General features: G+C 44.4%; 1 protein-coding gene across 4 annotated transcripts in view; it reads left to right on the top strand.

Moving 5' to 3' along the window:
- The window catches only part of ARHGAP17 (Rho GTPase activating protein 17), a 203,659-nt gene that overhangs the window by 107,018 nt on the left and 71,414 nt on the right, over positions 1–25,227 (top strand). For all 4 annotated transcript variants that reach the window (XM_073636513.1, XM_073636511.1, XM_073636512.1 and 1 more), the window contains exon 2: positions 9,617–9,656. In XM_073636513.1, coding sequence (XP_073492614.1) covers positions 9,617–9,656 — 40 coding nt within the window. The remainder of the gene's footprint in view (positions 1–9,616; positions 9,657–25,227) is intronic.

Below are 25,227 nucleotides of genomic sequence, written 5' to 3' on the forward strand. Positions count from 1 at the left end.
GATCATTGGAGGAGAGTAGACGAAGTTCCCAGCATTGCTAGAGAACTGACCGCGATGTGCTCGCCTGCTTAGTGTGGTCAGTTTTTAATAGGAAAGCAGAGGGACTGGCAGGAGCACCAGGGATTTCACATAAAGGAAGCAATACAGAGAGAACAGGATATTTTCTCATACAAGTCCATGGTACAGCAGGCACCTATCAGGAATATGAAGTGATGGTGTAACAACGCTTTATATGCGATGAAATTTCACATTTCAAAGACTACACAATCACGTGGAAGGGAATTTTTTAAAAAAACAGCATTTTTGCTTGCACATGCTTGATGATGGAAGTTAAAGTGGTTGTATACCTTTTTTTTTTTTTTTTTCCTACAGGTAAGCCTATAATAAGGCTTACCTGTAGGTAAAATGAATATCTCCTAAACCTGTACGGTTTAGGAGAAATTCACTTTGCATGCAGCCGCTGATGTAGCGGCGCATGCGCTGTGAATGCCCGGCTGAAGGTCCGGCAGACGCTGCCGGACCTAGCCGGGAAGAAGTCTCCCGCGCCCATGCGTGGGAGTGACGTCATCGCGGCTCCAGGGACTCAGTGCTGGGAGCCTTGAACCCGGAAGACACGCTAAGGGCAAAATGTCAGCTGCCTCGGCGGGGACCTCATTCTAAGGTGAGTATTTCATAATGAGCTAGTATGCGGTGCATACTAGCTCATTATGCCTTTGCCTTACAGGGGTGTTTTTTTTTTTTTTTTTTTTTTTCTGTGGGTATACAACCGCTTTAACAAAGCTTTGCCTCATTCATTAACCTGTGGGGTAAATCACCTTGAAAAGTACAATTTTCATGAAAAGGGATTGGCCCATTTGCCTTTAGTAATTCAACATCTATAGTCTGTCCTCTCAGCCAAGAAAATAAGAGGCTCCAACTCTTCCCCACTTGCTACGAACTCTTCCCTACTACATAATAACTCTAACCCCACTTTCTAAAACAAATTAAAAGTCTTGGCAGGAGTTGTTTTTTTAACGAGCATTTTTACTATTGAAAGTGTTGGTGTAACCTAATGGCCCGTACACACGATCCGTATATCGTACGAAAACTCGTACCGAGGAAGAATCGTACGATTTTCGGATCGTGTGTACACTACTTTCGAGAGCCGATCATGACAGCTCATCCGATTTATAATTCGATCTGACAAGCAGGAAAATTTTCCTTGTACGATACCAGATCGTACGATTTTCGTTTAGTCAGTAGAGTTGTCGTCCGAAAATACAATACAAATACATTACAAACACATGACATCACTTCCGATTTTTTTTTTTTTTTACTGTTGCACAAGAATTTTCGTGACTTTTAGTTACCTATTCAATTTCTACTTGCGACTATTAAGCGGAAAAAGCCGTACGATATTCGGATCGTGTGTACGGGTCATGGTACCAGAAAGCGATCCAGTCCTAACCCAAGCTGTCGGGACAGGATTGTGCATTTATTTTTTTTTTTTTTTATATCCTACCTGAGCTCTGGTGAAAACCAAGTCCATGCCTTTGTTATTGGTTAATAATTGCCCATCCAAGTCACTTTCCCAGCCATAAAACATACTAGAGCACATCGTTTTCTAATGTGTGTGAGTAGCATTTAGTGCGGTATGTTGGACCTTGCAGTCTGCATAGTACATTAATATGTTTCCGAATTCATGGATAATAAAGTAGGCTTCCCCTACTGCACATAATCCTGCGATCAGGCACCCCAACACTGGGGACATTTTACGGCAGATGTGGAATATCTTCCAGGTTTCCAGTAGAAGCCTGAACAGGGAGGTGGAATGTTTTACTACTGAGTCATGCTGGATTTGGGGAGAGATGACGTCTCTTTATGCTTGAAAAGGTTAAACTTTGGAACATATCTCCATTTCCTTTGTTTTGCACAGATCCAACTACTTTTGGACAAGTTTGGGTTTATTTAGAGGGTTAGGCCATGCAAAAGGAAATTGCTTACGGCATGTATTTTTCAGGTATTCTAGAGTCAAAGTGGATTTTGGTACATTTCTTGAAAGCCAAGTCAATGTAATGCTTTAATTGACCCTTTCTTTGCAAATGCAGGGCCACGGAAAAGTGTTACAAAAGAGGTATGCCACCCTACCTATCAAAAAAATGTTTTTATACCCCTAGCACTTGTCCCTGTATAAAAAGAACATGCTAGCCCAGTGTTGTCTTGCTTGCAGCGAAAGTTTCCACTGCACTGCTCTTCGCCAGCAGCGCCATCTTAAATCGAGATTTGGCACCGATTATGCCATGGTGGTCTTTCCCAGGTCTGTGGGACCAGGCAGAGACCCCCTATGGCTTTTCTGTGCATGCTCAAGATCCTGCTGCCTCTGGGGATACGTGGACGTTTCTACGAGGTAGTTTGTGGAATCTCACGCATGTGCGTATACACAGCGGAGGCTCCTGAAGAGACTTGTGGGTTCCAGATAAGCATGCGTGGAGGCTTTCCCACGCATGCACAAAGACGGTATGGACATCCCAGATCTAAGCATGTCTGCGCATTCCCTGGAAATCACTGCATGTGTGCAGATGTGTAGTAGGCCTCTGCTGGGACCTGAGGCCAGGTAGAGCCTTTTAGCACCAGATTATCAAGGATGGGGGGGCAGGAAAGGGATAAAGGTCTTCTTTAACCACTCTCACCCTTCCATCACTAAATACTCTTTTCTTCAGTCCTGCCCTGCTCTATTTAGCTCCTGGGACCAAGGAAAGAAAGCCCTGTGTAAGTTGGAAGCCTTCAAGCTCAAGTCGAGAGGAGAGCCCATTTTACCCCTAAGCACCACACCTGAGTGCAGGAGGTTGTTTCAAGTTACGCTGACTGACTGGCCTGAACTTACCCAGGGCTGTGGACTCCGTGACTGTCATGTGATAATCCCAGCACTGTCATATGGGCGAGGGGCGGCATGTGAGTGAAATGCACCCAGATTTCTATAACCGTTAAAGGAGGTCTCACTCATCCTTGTACCCATGTTGTGTTGTCCAAAGTAGTCCAGATTCCCTTTTATTGTGTGTTGCGGCTCACCAAGGGCCATTCAAAGTGAATGAGTTGCCCTAGGACCCCATTCACACCTGTAAATGAGAGCCGTTCCCAACTACATGCAGGGAACCCAGCAAGGGGAGCTCCCGGGGGTTAGCTGCGGGTGGCAGCCCCATTGAAAGCAGTAGGAGGCTGGCAGCTCCCACAGCTTATCATGACTGCTTGCATGTATTCACTCATGAAGTTGTTTTATTTGTCTGATAAGTGCAAAAAAAAAATATTGATCCTGCCAGAAATTCAGAGCTCTTCTGTGTCCTTTTGCCTTCTTATAGCAAACCCGCACCCTACTGCCCCCCCCCCCCTACTTTGACACTGTAGCCGATCCACGTTAGCGGTAAAGTGCCGCTAGTTTTAGCAGTGCTTTACCATCGTTTTAGCAGCGCTTTTTGGCCGCTAGCGGGGCGCTGCTAGCATCTGAAGAAAGGGTTAAAAGTGCTGCAGCGTTTTAGTGGCGCTTTAGCGCTGTTGAAGCTGCACTTTTTGGGCGCTAGTGGGGCGCATTTAACCCCAAAGAAGGGGTTAAAAACTCCTGTGTTGCGGTGCTTCCGAAGTTTTCAGGCCAATACAGCGCTCCCAGACCACCTCAAAGATGCTGCTTGCAGGACTTTTCAGAACGTCCCACAAGCGCACTGCCCGAGTGTGAAAAGTCACACTTCAATGAATGGGAGGCGGTTTTCAGGTGCTTAGCAGAGGCTATTTCCAGCGCTAAAGTGCCTGAAAACCGCCCCAGTGTAAAAGGGGTCGCCCGTGCGTTCGCAGTAAAGCGCCGCTCGTTTTAGCAGTGCTTTACCACTGTTTAAGCTGCGCTTTTCAGATGCTAGCGGGGTGTTTTTAACCCCAAAAAAGAGGTTAAAAACTCCCATGTTGCGGTCTTTCGGAAGCGTTTTTCAGGCGCTTCGGAATCGCTGCCCATTCATTACAATGGGCGGGGGCGTTTCGGGAGCGCTGTATATAGTGTTCCGAAACCGCCCCAAAGATGCTGCTTGCAGGACTTTTTCTAGCATCCCACAAGTGCACCGCCCATGTGTGAAAGCACCTATTGCAGGGAATGGGAGGCAGTTTTCAGGCGCTTTACAGGCGCTATTTCTAGCACTAAAACGCCTGAAAACTGCCTCAATGTGAAAGAGGTCTAAGGGTATTTCTTTAACAATGAAAGCCAAAAATGAGTAAGGCCATGACATTTAGGGGATGATTTACTAAAATCAGAGTGCAAAATCTGGTGCAGCTCGGCTTTTAACTTCAGCTTATTCAATTAATGCTTTGAACAAAAAAACTGGAAGCTGATTGGTTTCTATAAATAGGGTGGCGCCTCGTGTGTTTCCTTTAGATTGGTTTCTATGCAGGGTTGCACCAGATTTTGCACTCCGGTTTTAGTAAATCCACTCCATAGTGTTACTTGTATTAAAGATGAGTTGCTCTTGATGTCTGGACTTGTCCCAGGAGACTGATTTTAAATACCATGGATTCCTCCTTCATTCACGTCAATAAAGCGATCCAGGCGGGATGCGTGTTGCAGCGAAGGTGACTCCGCCCCAGTCCTGGTACCTGAGTGCCACCGGAGCGCCCTTCATAGTGAAAAGCTGTGACACAACTAATGCATTATAAATAAACAGCAAGGCCTGATCAGAAACCGAATACATGTGTGAATTGTTTCTGCGTCCTCCCTCCGACTAGCCCCTCCCGGCCTGCTCTGACTACCTCACATGTAGGTAATGGCACATTTGTCATAGGACTGGAATGTGGACAGGAAGCACTGCGGCAGCCATGTTGAGCAGTGGGCCTTCGCAAGCTTCGTTTCTCCTCAGGGAACTTCTGCAAAGGACCACCAAACCTGAAATTCAGGTTGCATTTCTTCAGTGACCTTGTACCAAAGGCCCATACGTTCTGTAATAGACGTGTAAATATTTCAAGCAGCTGAGAAACTTAGATTGCAGATAAAGCTGACAAGGCCGGAGCTCACAGGAGAGCCGCGTACATGTGTGTTTGACATGTTTGCATCACAATAAATAACGCCTGCCAGACCACTAATAGGTGTTGGTTTTCTATTGTATGACTTCTTGTACTATTCTCTCAGCTAGTAACACATCTCAAACACACTGTAAGCGCCATAGGGGCATTTGTGAGGCGATTGTGGCATGGTTCCATTGACATGAATGGAGGCATTTGAGCTGTAAAGCCAGCCGAAGGCTACATGTTGAGAATACATTATGGCACAAAGTACTATGAATGGGAACTACACTGTCACATGCAATGGACAGAATTAGTATAGAGCGTTGACAGGCGTTTGTGAGGCTTTAACAACACAGATAGAAAGCTTATTCTTCTCGCATGTGTAAACGTAGCTTTTAGGCCCGGTTCACACTTGTGCGATGCCAGACATCGCACAATGCTGTTCACATTACATGCGATGTCTGTGCGGTGCGATATCAGCCATAGAGATAGCATGGCTGATATCGCACCGCATTCGGTCCAAACACGCTCAGGACCCTTTTTTCTGTTCGGACCAGAATCGGATCACATGTGTGTTCATATGCGATCCGATTCAGGTCTGAACTGTCAGTTCGCAGTGCGATATGCAAGCTGAACTGGGGGTGTCGTTAACGATGTATTGACACTCCCCAGCGATTCGCGTATGGCAGTGTGAACTGACATGCGAGTCGGCACGATGCAGGAACCGCAGTGGATTCGCAGTGTTCTTGCATCGCACAAGTGTGAGCCGGGCCTAAGGCTGCATTCACACCTGAGCATTTTCAGCTTGTAAAAGGCCAGGAAAAAACACCCAACAAGCAAAATCCCATTCATTTAAATGGCCTCTGTTCACATCTGAGCATTTTGTAGCCTGAAACAAAACGCCTGAAGCTCAAAAAAGTACATGAGCTTCTTTTTGGGCAGATTACATGGGTTTTTCTGCTTTTTACATTGGTGACCTTTTGACTTGTACATAATCGCACAACTTTCTGCCTAAAAAAGGAAACTCTTCAGGTTAATGCAGCCTTAAAGTGGTTGTAAACCTCTGAGGAAAAAAATGTAAAAAAACCTGCAAGACAAAGGCATAGCACATTATGAAATACTCACCTTAGAATGAAGCCCTCTCAGCGGCGCCCGGTCACCACTGAGTGGGGTGACATCTTCTCCCATCCTTTCTTCTGGGATCATGGGTTCTGGTGCTGTGAGTGGCAGAGCCACGGTGCCATCACTCCTGTGCATGCGCGCGGGAGCCCTTGGTTCCGGCAAGAAGCTCTGAAGGTCCGGCACGGTATACCAGACCTTCAGTGCACATGTGCCACTGACATCAGTGGCTGTATGCAGGGTAAATATCTCCTAAACAGTGCACGTTTAGGAAATATTCATTTTACCTACAGGTCAAGCCTTGTTTTAGGTTTCCCTGTAGATAAAAATAACAAAGCATGGCATACAACCGCTTTAATGATTTGCAGCTGTATCATAACCACTTGTCACCTGCTCATGGTAGTTTTACTGCAAGCAGGCAGCACCACGACATACGCCGCTGTGTACTTCCTGGTTTAGCGGCGTGCGTATGCACACCCCCTGCTGACCTGTGCTGTGATTGGACAGTTATAATGTCTGTACACCTGCTAATCGGCTGTGGCCAATCACAGCTCAGAGTTCTGTGCCGTGTCAGGAATGTAACTGTCCCATTGGTTGTGCTCTCAACCAAACTATCAAACCATCCAATGGCTGGTATCATAACTGATCACATGTGCAGATACAGAGGCCAAGATAGCAGCTTCCTTGGCTAAAAAAAATAGGAGGGTTTACTTCCACTTTAAGGAGCACAAAAATGTAAGTAAATGGAAGCCGTTGCAAGGTCTAATGCCGAATTCGGCATGCATTGTGTTATTTTTGCATTGCCACAAAGCAAGTCAAGCGCATGCATGTGTACAGCTTTGTCTGCTCCCTATTTTAGGATCAGCAAAGAACTTTGCTAGACAGTCAGGGAATGGTGAAAACTCTGCCAAACAGCCTATTTTTGTGCCTTGTGTGAATGAGGCCTTAGCTGTTGGGGAACAGCTACTCTCAACATGAATCTAATGTATGTCTGCCTCTCCTGTCTAGTGGTGTACTCATCTATAAGAGCTGTAATATTCGCAAAAAGATTGCCATGGCACATATTAGCACAGCAATAAAATCAGATCGGATCTGAAATATAAAATGAACACATGTGTAATGTATCCTGCAACAAAATGTGAAGACCTGCCTCTGTACTGTTCATTATCCTGAGCCCAGTGCTTGCCATGCACTTGCAAAGATTTTTGTTTTGGAACCTTTGATTTTTTTTTTTTTTTTTGATGGTTATTGGAATCAGATTGACGTTGGTTGTGATATAATGGTTTTATAGTGAGGCATGTCAATAATTTATTTATGCAGACTTGTAAAGTCCATGAAAGTTCAATTTTGATATTCACACTAATTAATCCTGTACCCACTTACACACTGAATAACCTTATGCAGACTTGTAAAAAGATACTTGCTGTAACATTGCCCCCCCAGGACATATGTGCATCTGATCCAAACACAAGTTATTCAAAGAGAAACTGTTACCAGAGAGTTTTTCTTTAACCACTTCAATACTGGGCACTTCCACCCCGTCCTGCCCAGAACAATTTTCAGCTTTCAGTGCTGTCGCACTTTGAAAGCCATTTGCGCCGTCATGCAACGCTGCACCCAAACAAAATGTTTGTAATTTTTTGTAGACAGAGCTTTCTTTTGGTGGTATTTAACCACTACATGGTTTTTTATTTTTTGCTAAACAAATGAAAAAATACCGAAAATTTTGAAACAAAGTTTTTCTTCATTTCTATTATACAATTTTTTAAATAAGTAATTATTCTCCTTCACTGATGTTGACGGATGGGGCTGCGCTGATGGGGCTGCACTGATGAGGAGGCACTAATATGCAGCACTCACGGGCAATGATAGGCGCTTATGGGCACTGATGAGGAGGTACTGATGAGAAGGCACTGATAGGCGGCATTGATTGGCACTGGCAGTCATCACTGATGGGCACTGATCGGCATCACTGATAGACACAGTTGATCACATGGTAAAGAGCCTACATCCTAGGCTCTTTACCATGATTGGTGATGCGGTGTGCCAGAGCACCACATTGCACCATGGATCGCCGTGCTGCGTGCCCTAGGGGGGCACTGGTTAAAGGTGAAAAAAGTTTTATTAAAATTTATTTCTGAATAGCCAGAGTGTATATGAATCGTCTTGGTGTGTATCAAACACCTTTGCAGACCTCACTGGATTGGGCATTTTTCCGTGGGCTGCATATTCGTGTATCTGTCTTTTGTGCTGGGAGCGCAAGACTGGGGTCTCACCAGGAGCCCCGTTCCAGTACTAACAATCGGGACTTGGCACTTCCAGAACCGGGTTACCTGAACGCTGTGATAGCCTCTGATTGGCTATCACAGTGATCGGTCACCATGAAGCCTGCCCCTGTGTTTTCTCTCTCTGGATGGAGGAGAGAGATGTTTTGTAACTGCGTAAAAAAACAAAAATAATAATAAAAAAAAGAAATAATACCCAGGTCAAGGTTTGATCTAGGTCAGTGCCAGGGTTAGTGTTTGGATCAAAGGTTGTGGTTAGTATATTTTGGGCAGATTCATGGCAAATCTGCACGCGATTCAAAACGCTGAAGTGTGTGAATGCAAGTGTTGGTATGTTTTAGGTAGTTATCAAAAAAAGAAAAATGTGCACTATTGTTTCTGGGCTGTACTACGGGTACAAACAACAACTAACCTACACATGTGTGGTATCGCTGCAATCGTCAGAATCAGGAGAATTTATTTTGGGTTTTTTGGTGGTAGGTTATGGTGATCGCAAGAAATATACAGCTAAATTAAAAAAAAAAAAAAAAAAAAAAGTTTATATATATATATATATATATATATATATATATATATATATATTTGTTTGTTTCACTATTTTGAGCCAGTTTTCTTTGCTAATAATAATAAAAATTAAAAAAAAAAAATAGTCAGGAGATATCCATTACAATTTACCACCAGATGAAAGCCTATCCTGAAAAAAACACGACATAATCCACCTGGATACAAAAAATAGTTGTGATGATATGTATGGTTTTACTAACACATGTCAAAGTTGAAAAATTGTGCTTGGGCATTAACATTTGTTTTACCCTTAGGTGCGAAGGGGTTAAAAATAGTCAATGTCAGTTGAGAGAGTGAAGTTCCACTTTAGTTTATTGGTTTTTACAGGTATTTATAGAACGCTGTTAATTTTACACAGCACTTTACATATATTGCACATTCACAGCAGTTCCTGCCCTTAAGGACCTTGCAATCTAAGGTCCCTATCTCACATACATACACATGCTAGGACCCTGATGCTGCAAGGCAGAAGTGCTAACCACTAAGCCACTGTCATTTTAATAGGTGTTTTGTTTTTAGATGGGTACATTTTTTTTTTGGTGATATATTTTGTATGCTGTGCTCTAATGCACCTGAATATCAGCAGGCCAACTCTTAGCAGAAATGTACTCACAGCTTTTCATCTTTTCTTACAGAGCCGAGAAGACAGAAGTATTAAGTAATGACCTTCTAGAGGTGAGTAAACCAGTCTGAACCATGTCTCTCTATTATATGAAGGATGTTATTATCCAAGTTGCTGTGTGATGATAAAAATGTACCAAATATTGGCCTGCAGTATAACATTTAGGGTTCATTCAGATGGGCGACGGGTATAATCACCCGTCTGAATGAGCGCTGAGGTGCACGTGTGGCCATCGTGAAGAGCACCAGGCAAAAATAGAAGCCCTCAAATCTAAAGTGGAAGTTGCAGGTAATGATAAAAGATGAGGCTCACCTTGTAAAGGTTTGTATTTGCCCATGCAAAGCAATAGGTTCATTATAGTAACAGGACCTACCAGTGACTTATGCTAACCATTACCTTTGGTCGCACACCACTCCTTTCAACTGCTCATAGCAAAGAAAAATATCTGGTACTTCAGGGTATGGGGGAGCATGTCACATGGGGACAGGGAGGGAGTCCTCAGCTCTGTGTAAGCTTCAGGTAGCAACCCACAGCTTAGCTATGGCTAGAGCTCCTTGCTTCCAGCAGCAGAACAGAACGGTCAGGGAGGGAAATGAAGATGAGCTCAACTCTGGCCTCCCTCCCCCCGCCCCTCACCCAGTGCAGTATGTTTTTGCCCATTTTAACTTTTTTTTTTCTGGCCGGCTACCTGACTCGCAGGGTCCACTTTGGTCTTCTCTAGGCATTGTGTGGCCCTGGATGCAGAGAGCAGGAATACTCAAAGGGGTTGTAAAGGTAAGTGTTTTTTTCACCTTAATGCATCCTATGCATTAAGGTGAAAAAACACCTGTCAGTGACCAGCCCCCCCCCCCCCCCCCCCCCCCCACTTTACTTACCTGAACCCTCAAATCTGTCCCACGGGACGCGCCTTCTCTCTGTTAGGGGGTTGTCGGCTGTTGATTGGATAGATTGATAGCAGCGCAGCCATTGGCTCCCAAATCCAATGACATGGCTGCCTGGGGGCGGGGCCGAGTCCTGCATTCGGTGTCTATGGACGGGAATGCGCTTCTCCGAGGGGGTTATCTAATGCGGATAGGAGCCGAGAGAACCGCCGAGGGACCCCAGAAGACCAGGATCTCTGGGGCCACTGTGTGCAAAACGAGCTGCACAGTGGAGGCAAGTATGACATGTTTGTTATTAAAATTAAAAAAAAAAAATTACCTTTTAAGTCACTGTAAGCCTAGTACAAACTATCTGGTTTTGTTCATGCGGACCCGCTGATTGGCTCCTGCTGTGTCGATTAACAGCGGGAGCGGCACGGGTCCCCTAAACCCCGTGTACGAAATCACGTACAGGTAAGTGATTTTGCGCACCCGGGCTGCCCTGCCGCAGTAAATGTACGTGGGGCGGTCTGGAAGCAGTTAAAACGATTGGTCATGTGCGCTGTTCTGTTCTATGCACACTGCAAATCCCAAAGTCCCTAGTCCATCTCCGGAGCTAGGAAGAGAAGGGTGGCTGCGTACCTACTTACAGTGGGATCATGGAGAATGAACGTAGCCACCATCTTAAAAAGGTTTGAAGCATGGAGGAGACAGAGACAAATAGAAGGCTTTTTTGTGTTGGGTATACATACTGGAATATAATATTTTGTTATAGTGTCACTTTAAAGCATTATTAAACCCAAAAGCAAACATTTATTATATTGCAGCTTGCCAATTCTTACATATGATGTCTGCATTGGATTCCCTTTTTAGGTTTGCTTTCTTCTAGTTTCATCTGATGATCCAGCCAGCAAGTCTGTTTTTCAAAAACACAAGTTTACATGCATGAGACAAACCACTTAACACTGGCAGGGGTGATTAAAATGATCAGCTTTTATTTATTCACGAAAAACCTTTATCCTAAAATGGAAAAAAAAAAAAAAAACGTTTGCTGTAACTGCTTATAAAGTGTGAGCTGGAGTGTGGCTTCAATTTGTTAGTGTCGTTAAATGTGCTATTGCATTTAACACTACCCCCCCCCAAGACTGACAGTGCTGCTGTACTTCCAGTGCTCATTGCTCCAGAGTTGTGTCTCACTAATATAGGAGGTGTGTGTTACTGGCCAGATCATCAGGTGAAACCCGGGGAGGGGAGAGCCTAAAAAAGAGAACTAATGCAGCTACCACATCTAATGATTGATAAGCTGCAATTAGAGCTGCACGATTAATCGCTAAGGATCGAAATTGCGATCTTTTTCTCTTCCCGATCTTCTAAACAGCACGTCACGATTCTTTCTAACAAGTGCAGAGAGTTCTCACAGCTGGGAAAGAAAAAAAAAAATCAGGGCAGCCTGCCAAGTTTAATCACAACACACAAATAAGTAGAAACAAAGTATCTTTCAGTCCTTTTATCAAAGGAAAGAACTCCAGCGGGTAAATGAAGGAAGTTTAACAATTTAAAGACCAAACCTTTTCTGACATTTGTTGATTAGAAAAAAAAATCATTATTTTCTGCTAGAAAATTACTTGGAACACCCAAACATGATTATATATATATATATATATATATATATATATATATATATATATATATATATATATTTTTAGCAGAGACCCTAGAGAATAAAATGGTGGTTGTTGCAATATTTTATGTCACACTGTATTTGTGCAGCGGCCTTTTAAACGCAATTCTTTTTGAAATAATACACTTTAGTGAATTAAAAAAAAAAAAAAAAACTAAACAGTAAAGTTAGCCCAATTTTTTTGTATAATGTGAAAGATGTTACACCGCGAGAATCGTGATCTTTATTCTAAGCAAAAAAAATCGGGATTCTCATTTTAGCCAAAATCGTTCAGCTCTAGCTGTAATATATAACAATTTTTGGTTTTGGGTTTAATACCGCTTTAACCCTGCACTCTGAGTTGGGCATCATTTAACCCTCGTTCACACTGAACGCAGGTTTGAAATTGTGCGAGTTTAGCTGAACTGACACGATTTCAAACCTGCATTTCAGTGCGGGTTTGGGGGCGATTTGAAAGACATCTGTGCGGGTTGTCAGATGTCTATTGAAATTGCCCCCAAAGTCGGCAAAAGTAGTACAGGAACTACTTTTGGAAATCTGTGATTTGATCGTGCCAATTTGTACGGGCGCTTAATCCAAGAGACCGAGGACATCTTATAACTATGAACAATGCTAAATGATAACAGCAGAGGCAGAGATGGCAGGAAGACACTCGCTGACAAGATTTTTGGCAGGACCAACAGGTATTTTTTTTTGTTTGCACTTATTAACCACATAAAGACCGGTGCACGCCGATGTACGTCAGCAGAATGGCACGGACAGGCAAATGGGCGTACCTGTAGGTCCCTTTAAATTTGCCGCCGCGCCATTGCGTGCGCCCGTCGCGAGCTCTGTGAGTCTGACCATGGGTCCTGCGGACTCTATGTCCCCAGGGATACCCGCGATCGTCTCACAGAGAGGAAGAATGGGGAGATGCTAATGTAAACAAGCATTTTCCCGTTCTGCCTAGTGACACTGTCACTGATTTCTGCTCCCTGTGATCGGGAGCTATGATCAGTGATGTGTCACACATCACTCCCCAGGACACACTTAAAGCGGAGTTCCACCCAAATTTTGAACAATATCTGTATGTATTCTCTTCCTTGCCTAGATGCTGACATGCCGTTTAAAAAAATTAAAATCGCCGTAATTACCTTTTATTTTTCTATTCTTTGCACTTCCTGGTTCTCCTCCCGTGGGAGTAGGCGTGTTTCTAGCCTCTCCCAGACTCCTGGGAGCTAGTCTCAGGCTTCCCAGGATGCCACTGAGCATGTGCGGGAACGAGCGGTGAATGCTGGGAGCACAGCATTCACCACATCCAGGAAATAAATGCTTGTGGGCTTCAAATGCCCACAATGAAGATGGAAACCGCCTGCAGTGAATAATATAAGTTATTCTTTCCGACGAAATCTGACACAGGCGGACATATTACACACAATATGTGAGTATGTAATGCTGAGAAGAAAAGTTTGTGAATGAACTCAAAAAAAAAAAAAAAGGATAGATAGGTGGACCCCCGCTTTAACCCTTTCCTAGCCCCCTAGTGGTTAACCCCTTCACTGCCAGTGTCATTTTTACAGTAATCGGTGCAATTTAATCGCACTTATCCGATTGCTGTAAAAATGCCAATGGTCCCAAAAATGTGTCGAAAGTTTCCGCCATAATGTCGCAGTCACGATAAAAATCGCAGATCGCTGCCATTACTAGTAAAAAAAAAAAAAAAAATTTATAAAAATGCCATAAAACTATCCCCTATTTCGTAGACGCTATAACTTTTGCGCAAACTAATCAGTAAACGCTTATTGCATTTTTTTTTTGTGTTTTTTTTACCAAAAATATGTAGAAGAATACGTATCAGCCTAAACTGAGGGAAAAAAAAATGTTTTTTTATATATTTTTTGGGGATATTATAGCAAAAAGTAAAAAATAATGCTTTTTTTTCAAAATTGTTGCTCTTTTTTTGTTTATAGCACAAAAAATAAAAACCGCAGAGGTGATCAAATACCACCAAAAGAAAGCTCTATTGGTGGGAAAAAAAGGACGTCAAGTTTGTTTGGGAGCCACGTCGCACGACCGCGTAATTGTCAGTTAAAGCGACGCAATCACAAGCGAATCGCAAAAAGTGCTCTGGTCTTTTGCCAGCCAAATGGTCCGGGGCTTAAGTGGTTAAAGCGATCTAACAAAACACTGTGAACGATAAATGTAACGGGCCAAAGGGAGCAAATAAGACAAATTCCTTGTTGGGGTTTACATACATCAGATCACGGAGGCCTTCCATCGGGGTGTTTACAATACACGGTATTAGCGCCTGGAACACGTGTATTGTGTTGCCTGCCTGTACATCTGTGTTGTTTTTGGGAGGAACAGAAACCTTTCCACTGTTCTCTTTCCAGACTGGTGACAAACAGGAGCAGGGAGAGGAGGAGAACAATCGGCTGGCTTTCCTACAATTCATGGAGCGGGCCGGGTGTGGGGGGGCACCAGGCTGATTCATCAGCACAATCCCCTCTGTTTTCTTCCTTTTCAGCCAAGCTTGGCCGGGGTGTCGGGATTTGCCGATCATTGTGTGGATGATTACCTGCTGCTCTTCTCCAATTTTCCATGCTTCTATTTATTCGCTTTGGACATTAACCCCTTCATCCTGCCTCCTGGTGGCCCTTTACATGGATGGGCATTAAAGCAGGGAGGCCCCGCGGCGATTGTCTCAGAACACAACCTCAGACCAACATAGAGGCATGTGTGCGGCGGCTGGGTGGTAAGGCCCACTGTACCGCTCACCGCATATATGCGTTCCGTGGCCAGGAAGAGGTTAAAGTGTAAATGCACCTTTTTACAGAAGATCTGTTTGACCTTACAAATGAGCCCCTTTGCCATACCCCCCCCCCCCTGTCAAGGACCAGAACGCCGATTCACCAGTCCGAGAATTTTAAATCCTTCTGGCTTTTTCTCCACTCCTCGCAGCACTGACAGGACGGGCTTAATGGATTCTGATTGGTCAGCGCCATTCATGTGATGGTGCTGACCAATTAGAATGCCTCTTGTCCATACACACTGAAAGGTACGCAAAGGAGATTAAGCCGCGTGGATTTCAAATCCCCAGACTGGTGAAGCAGCATTCCGGTTCTTCACAGAGCAGGACTACAGTACAGGGGGACCCGGGGGGGGGGGGGGGGGGGGGGATGGGGAAGGGGGTCCAGCATAAGCTCAGCTTACAGATTTTCTGTAAAAGTGAATATACGCTTTATAGGGATTGTAAAGTCTCATGGTTTTTCACCTTAATGTACTCTATGCATTAAAGTGGATGTAAACCCAAATTTTTTTTTTGATGTCATAATGTAGAGTATAAGATTTCCTATCATTTGAGCCCAGTCTTGCCACACAGAGTTAATCCATCTCTGAGCAATCCTCTTTTATTGTTCAGTGAGAAAAAACTTGACAGACAGAGAGGAACTTTGTCAAATCCGCCCCCTTGCTGTGAGTGACAGGTGATTTACATATCTCCTGCATTAGCCTAAGACATGCATTATTTTTTAATTCCCTCCCCCACTCCTTTCTTCAGCAGCTCTGCAAGGATTGGCTGTTCCACACCTCAGCATGATTTGGCATGCTGAAGTCATGTGGTTACTTTCCTGTCTTTTCACTGGATGTTAGAGATCATAGCAGAAGTCCAGCAGAAGTTCAGTGTAAGAAATACACAGAGAAAATGAATCTACTGACATCACGACTCCACCCACCGAGCTCCAGACAACAGACCCACCCACAGAATCTGCAGTTTTTCGGGTTTAAGGCCTCATGCACACGAGACGCTGTTAAACTCGTGTTCAGAGGCATTGGGAAACTGCCCCTGAACCCATTCAATGTTATGCTATGTGTCCACAGTCTCGTTTTTTTTGGCGTTTTTAGGCAGTTGCGTTTAACCTCGTTTTTCCAGAAGCAAAAAAATGGGTTCAGACCGCGTTTAGCCGTGTTTGCGTTTTATAAGTGTTTTTACAACCCGACTTTGGTGCCCCATATCTCGGGGCCACTTGGTGCTAGGAACCCCAAATTGGGAGTGCTAACACAGTTGGACTAACACTATAACATATCCAAATTTGGGGTTCCTAGCACCAAGTGACCCCGAGATACGGGGGCCCCAAATTTGGGTCGCAAAATGTCATTTTCTGCTCTGCAGATGCTTCTAGACGCAAACGCGGTAAAACGTGGCTAAACGCGGCATGCAAATGTGGCAAACCGGCCGTTTCTAAATGCCAGTTTCAGCTTTTAAAAACATGTGTTCAGCAGAGTTTGCACCAGCGTCTCGTGTGCATGAGGCCTAATAACAGACAGAGGGGAGACATTTGACAGGTAAAGATACATGCAGGAGGCATGTATATCCTTATAGATAACCCCTATGACAGTAGTTTAGAAAGGATGACATTGGGTTTACATCCACTTTAACCACTTCCGGACCGCCGCACGCCGATATACGTCCTACCTTTGAAGAGGGATATCTTTGTTATGGCAGCAGCTAGCTGCCATATAGCTGCCATATAACCCCGGTATCCTCTTCTTCGGCAGGCTGTCCGGTTTCTGATAATAGTGGTCTCTGCATCGGATTCACCGCAAGATCACTTTTATCGGCGGCGGGAGAGGGCCCCCCCAGCTGCGCTCTGGTGTCCTCCGCCGCTTACCGGAGCCGTCGGTAGCAGCGGAAGCGATCGGATCCTTCTCATTCCTGGGTATGAAGACGAGTGAGGGGAAGATGCCATGTTTCCATACCATTACAGGGTGGAAGCGACGTCAAAACATCACTTACGCCCATAGCTCTTAAAGGGCCTTTTTTTTTTTTAATATATTGCATTTAAGTGTAAATATGAGATTTTTTGACCCCAGATCTCATATTTAAGAGGTCCTGTCATGCTTTTTTTTTTATTACAAGGGATGTTTACGTTACTTTATTGCATTATGGGCGCACGGGCGCCGCCCCCCCTGTCCATGCATCCTGCCCCTTTCAGGACCAAGTGCATGGATTCCAATGGGAAGAGGGAGGTTTTGAAGTACCTGCGGCTCTAATAGGCTTCAAGGTGGGCTTGGGGTGCCAAGAATGCGCTCCGAGCCCACCTAGGTGTGTTACAATAGCGAATGAATATTCAAATAAATATTCACTATTATAACACTGATCCTCCCCCCCCACCAATCAGGAAGCGGGTCGTGAGACCATCACCGATTGGCTGAAAGGACGGGCGATCCTATTGGACGCCTGGGCGGAGATGCACGGCCGCCCTGATGGACGAGAGGACATGCACGCCCGCCACCTAGATGGGGTAAGACAGTAAGTGGGCAGGAAGGGGGGGATTGAGGTGCTGCCGGGGGGGGTGTTTGCCACCCCCCTAAAAAAAATAAAACACCAGCCGCCACTGCCAGTAGGCATCGATACTAGCACATTGTGTGAAACTTACCTTAAAACGAAGCTGTTCCGGCGCCGCGATGATAGTGCTGCAGCCGCTTCCATCTTCACCCGTCTTGCTTCTGGGTTTGCGGGCTCCGGCTCTGTGACTGGCCGGAGCTGCGATGATGTCACTCCCGTGCATGTGCGCGGGAGCCGCCATTCACGGCACAAGTGGCCGTTCCTTCAGAGTGCATGCGCCAGTGATGTCACTGGCAGCATGTAATGTATATATCTCTTTAACGGTGTACGTTTAGGAGATATTTACACTACCTATATGTAAGCATTATTTTAGGCTTACCTATAGGTAAAAGGCAATAAAGGAATTTTACTTCCTCTTTTAAAAGATACAATTACAAAACCAGCATTCGTGCAATATTCACTTTTTTTTAATCAAGAAATTTCTCCCGCAGTACTTTTTTTTTTTTTTCTTTCTGATGTCCTCAGTCTGATGACCAGCATCATTTAACCCACTTCCTCTGAGCCCAAGTCGTCCTGGACCCACCCCAGTCTGTGTTTGGACAGTGATAGGAGAAACAGTACAGCAATGCGCTCATCTCTGTCACTCTGCTTTCTTCTACTGTCCGTTGTTCCTTGTCAGCACATAAACTGATACGCTCCCTCTGCTGCTTCTTCCTCTCACACTCTAGCCCTGCTGCACAAGGACAGCTGATAACGGGACAAATTCAGGTGCTTGCACTGCTTGTAAGTACAATGCATTAATAAAAAAACTGCAATAATATGCATCTTTTTCTATCTGGCTGGAGTTCATCTTTAAGACACGCATTTCCAAAGGAGAAAAGGTTTGCTTTGTCATAAATCCTACTAAGAGCTGCAGTAAAAGGGAGGTTGTGTTCAGACAGGTCTGCCCAGTATCCACCCGCTGTCTTGCATGTACAGAGGAGAAGCTGGCAGCTCCTACACAAGGCTGCATTCCAAGCATGGGAACGTGGTACAGCTTGTTACCTCGCAGAAGAAGATAAGAGATTTCACAGGCTAGACTCTGGCTTACAAAAAGCAAAACAGATTAGTTGGTCATTGCAGTTCTGTGGCATAGAGTCCTTTTTTGTACCTGGTTTGTTCAGTGGTTAGCACTCTGGTCTGGAACCACTGAGATTTCCACCAGGCTTCCTACACAGATATGTTCTCCCCATATCTGTATGGTTGTCCAGGTTCATCGGATTCCCTGTGAAGATGGTTCTCAGAAAGGAGGGATCCTGGTCACATATGGTAATTAAATCTCCAGAGGTTTCCATCCATTTACTTTCTGTTCGTCTGTCCGCTTGTGCGGCACAAACCGGGAACAGATCTTCCGCTTACCCAAATCTTTGCAGACGATGGTGGGCACTGGTCTGGAAGCACTGAGATTTCCACCAGGCTTCCTACACAGATATGTTCTCCCCATATCTGTATGGTTGTCCAGGTTCATCGAATCTCACCTACACAACTGCACGAGGTGTGTCTAAAAGGTTTGGTTAATGGTATCAGAAAAAAAAAACAAAATCGAAGATGCAAACAAATTACCTTCATTGGCCTTCAAAATAATCGCCACACTTCACAACAGCACCAGGTCTCATCCCCTGTGAAGATGGTTCTCAGAAAGGCTTCACAACACACTTTTGGCAACCTTCATAAAGCTTCTGGAAACTGTCAGCAAAGGCCTCTTTAGGAATCGATCGCAAAACCGCTGTCTCTTGGATAGCAACCAACATTGACCTTGGACTTTTGCCGGCGACTCTTTTTGGGTCGCTGGGAAGATGGTGAAGGCCATTCCGTCGATTGCCATACTAGTAGCACCAGGTCTCATCCCCTGTGAAGATGGTTCGCAGAAAGGAGGGATCCTGGTCACACGTGGTAATGAAATCTACGAGGTCTCCATCCATTTACTTTCTGTTCGTCTGTCCACTTGTGCGGCACAAACCGGGAAAAGATCTTCCGCTTACCCAAATCTTTGTAGACGATGGTGCACACTGTGTCCTTGCTAATTGCCCAATTCCTCCGCCATCAATCGTCAGTCGCTGGGGTTCTGCTTGTCGACACCTGACCGTGGCTCATCCTCAGTCTTTTCATTCCTGTTGCGAAAACATTTTCTGCTCACGACTTCCATACTGTACACTTGCACCAACATTTCATGTGTCTCCTTCACTGTTTTCCCCAATTTGTAGCAGACTTTGACGTTCACTAGTTGCTCCATTGCTCTGTGACCCTACCTCCCACACTAACTACGTTCGGGTTTACCCTGACAGTCACGTGAACTCCACGCTAAGTGGCGCTTCTTGACGTGTCTCTGGATAGCATGTACATGCGCATGCGCACACACCTGGCCCATGTTGCTGTTTTGATATTGGACCATTCACTGAACATTTTAGAAACACCTCGTAAAGAAACACATGTGCTGTTTATTGCCTAATGTATACCCATATTGGTCCGTATTAAAAATTCAATCCAGGATCACCAGAACAAAAGGTGTGCGAAGTCTTACAGCTTGTTTTATTTAGAAAGAAGCCAAAGCCCGGCAGTAAAGCGTGTCCTGTGGTAAAGGTAAAGCTGTGGTCTCTCTGCAGAGGTCCAACCTCTGCCCCCCCCCTGTTGAGTTGGAGCTAGAGCACTCCAATAAGCAGGGAGCATGAGCTTAATTGCAGAGCTTTAAGTCTGACTCAGCCGAAGGTGTGTCAGACCTGTGCAGAGGGGCCACTGCTTCCAAACATAGAGCATGGGGTCCTTCTTTACAGCAATTTGGCAGGGAATAGACTTTTCTATGGTGGGGGGTCACCTTTATCATATAGAAGTGATCGGGCTGCTATACAGCATACAAGACAGCCGGCAGACAGAAGGTAAACAATTTTTGGCTGGTCAGGAGTGTGTTTATGTGCCAGCGCTGCCGCTAACATAATCCCTTGGGCAGTGTTATAGCCCAAATCCATCTAGTTTAATCCCCTTCAGTGGAAATTGGTTGCATGACGCTGGGCGACATTCACCCGAAAAGAGGACTAGTGGCAGTGGAGGACTACAATAAAGTCTTTTCTCTTGAACACCAATCCTGTAGTATAAAATAAAGGATTACAGGTCACCTATAATCCTCATCAATATGACAAAAAAAAAAGAGCCAGCCTGTCCCCTTATTTTATTATGCGGCTGTGGGAACCCTCCCAGTCATCAGATACCAGTATATTTTGTGCCAAGGGGCATTATTTCCTGTACATATTATGTGACTGTTGCGTCTTTCAGAGGAGTATAAAAATAGTGACTTCTACCCTGCGTACGTTCCAAAAATAAACGTGCAGGGTTCAGATATCCGAGAAAATCTGCAAGCTATTTTAACCACTTCAAGATGGGAACTGCAGTGTGGTATGTTAATTTGGTAATAAAGCTTTGGCCCAAAAAAAAAAAAAAAAAAAGAAAGTTCATAGCAGCATACACTTTAGAGGTGGATATCTTTAGTGTACTTGCTGCAGGGGCATTAGATTGTACGCTTTTATGGAGAAATAATTTATTGCAGGTTTATATACAGCACCCACAATTTATACAGACGTTTTTACAGTACATTCACATCAGTCCCTGCCTTTAAGAAGCTTACAATCTAAGGCCCCTAACTCTCATGTCTACACAAACCTTTTTTTTTTTTCTTGCCTTGTCGAGAAAAAAGAACTGAAATCGCAGCACACAAAAAAGTGCACAGAGGGTGCAGAAAGGCCAAAAATCCGAAGAGGAAGGGCCGCTAACCCTGAACCTTCTGGGGTGCAAGGCTCCTGATACAGGCAAGGTACACCATGGTCTACCCAGGTGGAAGCCAGGTGGACTCCACTCCATAGGGACCAGCTGAAGACAGTCCACCAAGTACTTGGCGAGGGCCCGTCCTGGATAGAGACCACTCTGGATAGGGAGAGGCAAAAGATCCCCTCCTTCCATGACATCAGGGCAGACCACCCCACCGATTAACTGCACCCTCTGCCTCTGTGCAAACGCACAAAAATACACGTGTGATGTAAGTGCTTGTGACAACAACAAAAAAAGGTGCCATTTGCAATACACAAAGGACCTTTCGGCTGGTATATAAATTGCACTTGAATAGCCAAAAGGTGTAGTGTAAGTAAAGCATAAGGTGACGTGACCTATTGCAAGTGAAACACCATTGGTTGTGCAGCCCAAAAGTGTTTTTCCGCACATCCCCAGGGAGCTCCTTGCCCCTCGCAGCCCCTGGCTAGACAATGTAGCCTTTTACCACCAGAAAGGCATTAGAACCTAGAGAGAAATACTCCCAAGTGCAGCGCTAAATGTGTCCTAATATGCTCAAAAACTGTCAGATAAAAATAATACATTTATAAGCCATTAAAGATAAACAAAAACACTATACAGTGTCCAATCAGTGATGTAAAAAAATGAGACAGAGATAAATCATTTCAGAACTTTTTCCACCTATAAACTACAACTCAGTTGAACAACAAACGGAAATCTTTCAGGTTGAGGGAAGTAAAAATAAAAAAAATAAAATAATATGGTTGCGTAAGTGTGCACATCCTTAAACGAATACTTTGTTGAAGCACCTTTTGATTTTATTACAGCACTCAGTCTTTTTGGGTATGAGTCTATCAGCATGGCACATCTTGACTTGGCAATATTTGCCAACTCTTCTTTGCAAAAAACACTCCAAATCTGTCAGATTGCGGGGGGTATCTCCTGTGCACAGCCCTCTTCCGATCACCCCACAGATTTTCAATCGGATTCAGGTCTGGGCTCTGGTTGGGCCATTCCAAAACTTTAATCTTCTTCTGGTGAAGCCATTCCTTTGTTGATTTGCTATATGCTTTGGGTAGTTGTCATGCTGAAAGATGAAGTTCCTCTTCATGTTCAGCTTTCTAGCAGAAGCCTGAAGGTTTTGTGCCAATATTGACTGGTATTTAGAACTGTTCATAATTTCCTCTTCCGTGACTAAGGCCCCTGTTCCAGCTGAAGAAAAACAGCCCCAAAGCATAATGCTGCCACCACCATGCTTCACAGTGGGTATGGTGTTCTTTTGGTGATGTGCAGTGTTGTTTTTGCACCGCAAATATCTTTTGGAATCATGGCCAAAAAGTTCAACCTTGGTTTCATCAGACCATACTACATTTTCCCACTTGCTTTGGGGAGGCTTCGGATGTGTTTTTTGCAAAATTTAGCCAGGCTTGGATGTTTTCCTTGGTAACTCTTGCCACTCTACCCCATAGCCCAGACATATGAAGAATACGGGAGATTGTTGTCACATGTACCACACAGCCAGTACTTGCCAGATATTTCTGCAGCTCCTTTAATGTTGCTGTAGGCCTCTTGGCAGCCTTCCTGACCATTTTTCTTCTCGTCTTTTCATCAATTTTGGAGGGACGTCCAGTTCTTGGTAATGTCACTGTTGTGCCATATTTTCTCCACTTGATGACTGTCTTCACTGTGTTCCACAGTATCTGATACCTTGGAAATTCTTTTGTACCCTTCTCCTGACTGACTACCTTATGAAATCCCTCTGATGCTTTGGAAGCTTTCTGAGGACCATGGCTTTTGCTGTAGGATGCGACTAAGAAAATGTCAGGAAAGACCTACTAGAACAGCTGAACTTTTATTTGGGGTTAATCAGAGGCACTCTAAATCATGGCAGGTGTGTACTGACTCCTATTTAACAAGAGTTTGAATGTGATTGCTTAATTCTACAGCTACATCCCCAGTTATGTCCTACAGTTTATAGGTCACATTAAAGGTGGGAAAAGTTCTGAAATGATTTCTCTTTTTGTCTTTTTTTACATCACAGAAACCTGACATTTTAACGGGTGTGTAGATTTTTTATATCCACTGTACATACCAGGGTCAGTTTAGACAGGAGCCTATTGACCTACCAGCAAGTCTTTGGAGTGTGGGAGGAAATTGGATACCTATAGGAAACCCACTCAGGCACAAGAACATGCAAACTCCATGCAGAAAGTGTCTGAGATTCAAATCAGGGACCCCAGTGCTGAAAGGCAAAAGGGCTAATCACTAAGCTACCATACTGTCCAAAATTAAGAGATTATGGCCAAAACTTTTGTGGCTATACTTCTCTTTTGGGTCACAGGTGTACACTTTCTTTTGTTCCCCTGTGATACGGAGTCGGTTGATAGTGGGATATTGCCCGCTATCAGCTGATGAGGCAGAGCTGCTCCAGACTCTAGAACAGGGGTCTTCAAACTATGGCCCTCCAGTTGTTCAGGAACTACAATTCCCATCATGCCTAGTCATGTCTGTGAATGTCAGAGTTTTACAATGCTTCATGGGATGTGTAGTTCCGCAACAGCTGGAGGGCCGTAGTTTGAGGATCCCTGCTCTAGAAGATCTCGCCAGTATTGTCTGGATTCACCTTACTGTCTGATTGAAAGCTGGCTCCGCCTCTCAAAACACAGCTAAGAACCGGAGCCAGCTGTGACAGCCCCCTCCCTTGCCTGGAACCCCAGTGAGCAATGGAGGGGAGACTGCCGGTTGCTTCTCTCGACTCCGAGCAGACCAAGGACTGAGCAAACAGTGGTCATGTGATCTCCCAGTTCTCAGTCTTCGCGTTGACTTGGGACAGCTGCAGCATAGAGACAGCTACAGCAAATTTCTCTTTTAAGAACTCAAATGGTTTCATAATGTGAAGAGACAGCTCACCCAGTTTTTATTTGGAATCACTGCTTACGGGGAGGTTCCTGGCAATTAAACCTCCCTAAATTCACAAGCTTGAATAAAAGTATGAAAGCGCTCCCCTCTTAAATAAAAGTGGTCTTTTCATTGAATCCTTGGGTGAAACCAGCGTCACTTTTTTATGCTTTTGTGTTTTGGGCTATACCAGCTCTCGCTCATAACGACCTTCATATGGTCTCGGCTAAGGGCTGAAGCACAACTGCGGTTGCCATTAGGGAATATTTTCCCTCATTTGTTGTCTCTATGACACTTGTCACCAGGGCAGAGAGTTCGATGGTGAAATGTAGTGCGTTGCAATGCATTAATTGTACCCTAATTAACATAATACAGTGTGTTCCTTAAGACTTCATTAGGTTGAAAAAAAGAGACAGCAGTTCATTGAATTCAACCAACAGAAAGGTGAATACATAAATAGAAAACCTCCATATACAGACCGGATCAATCGTCTCTGGTTTTATTCCTTATAAGATGTTAAAAGATAATTATTTCCTGTGCATGTATAAATGCATTCAGCTTTGTTTAAAAAAAAAAAAAAAAAAAAAACAATTGTTCCTAGTTCAACCAGTTCCTGTGCTAGTCTCTTCCACATTTTCACAGCTATGAAGAAGCCTTTCCATATGTAGAGGTTAAAAAACAGAAAAGAGAGAGAGCGCACCGGCCTTGTGCCCTCTCTCTTTTCTGTTTTTTGTCTGATTGCTAGGATATCCCTATCCTTGAGGGCTGCAAGGCTGATAGCTACCGTCCACCCTGAACTTTGAACTGTCGGGCCTACACATTTATGCGCAAGAGTTTTTGTTTTGTTGCATATGTAGAGGTTAAAGTGGTTGTAAGCCCTTGCATATACCCACTGAAGTGTCTGGCCTCAGGTGATAAACAGAGACGAAGCAAATCCTTCTAAATAAGTTGTACCTCTTTATGTAAAGCCCTCTCTCCTCTACAGCCCTTAAAAGTACAGAATTTTGACTATTTCTCAGCTACAGAAGGCAGGGGTCAGGAATCAG

This window comes from Aquarana catesbeiana, linkage group LG06 (genome assembly GCF_042186555.1).
Source record: "Aquarana catesbeiana isolate 2022-GZ linkage group LG06, ASM4218655v1, whole genome shotgun sequence".
Taxonomy (NCBI): Eukaryota; Metazoa; Chordata; class Amphibia; order Anura; family Ranidae; genus Aquarana; species Aquarana catesbeiana.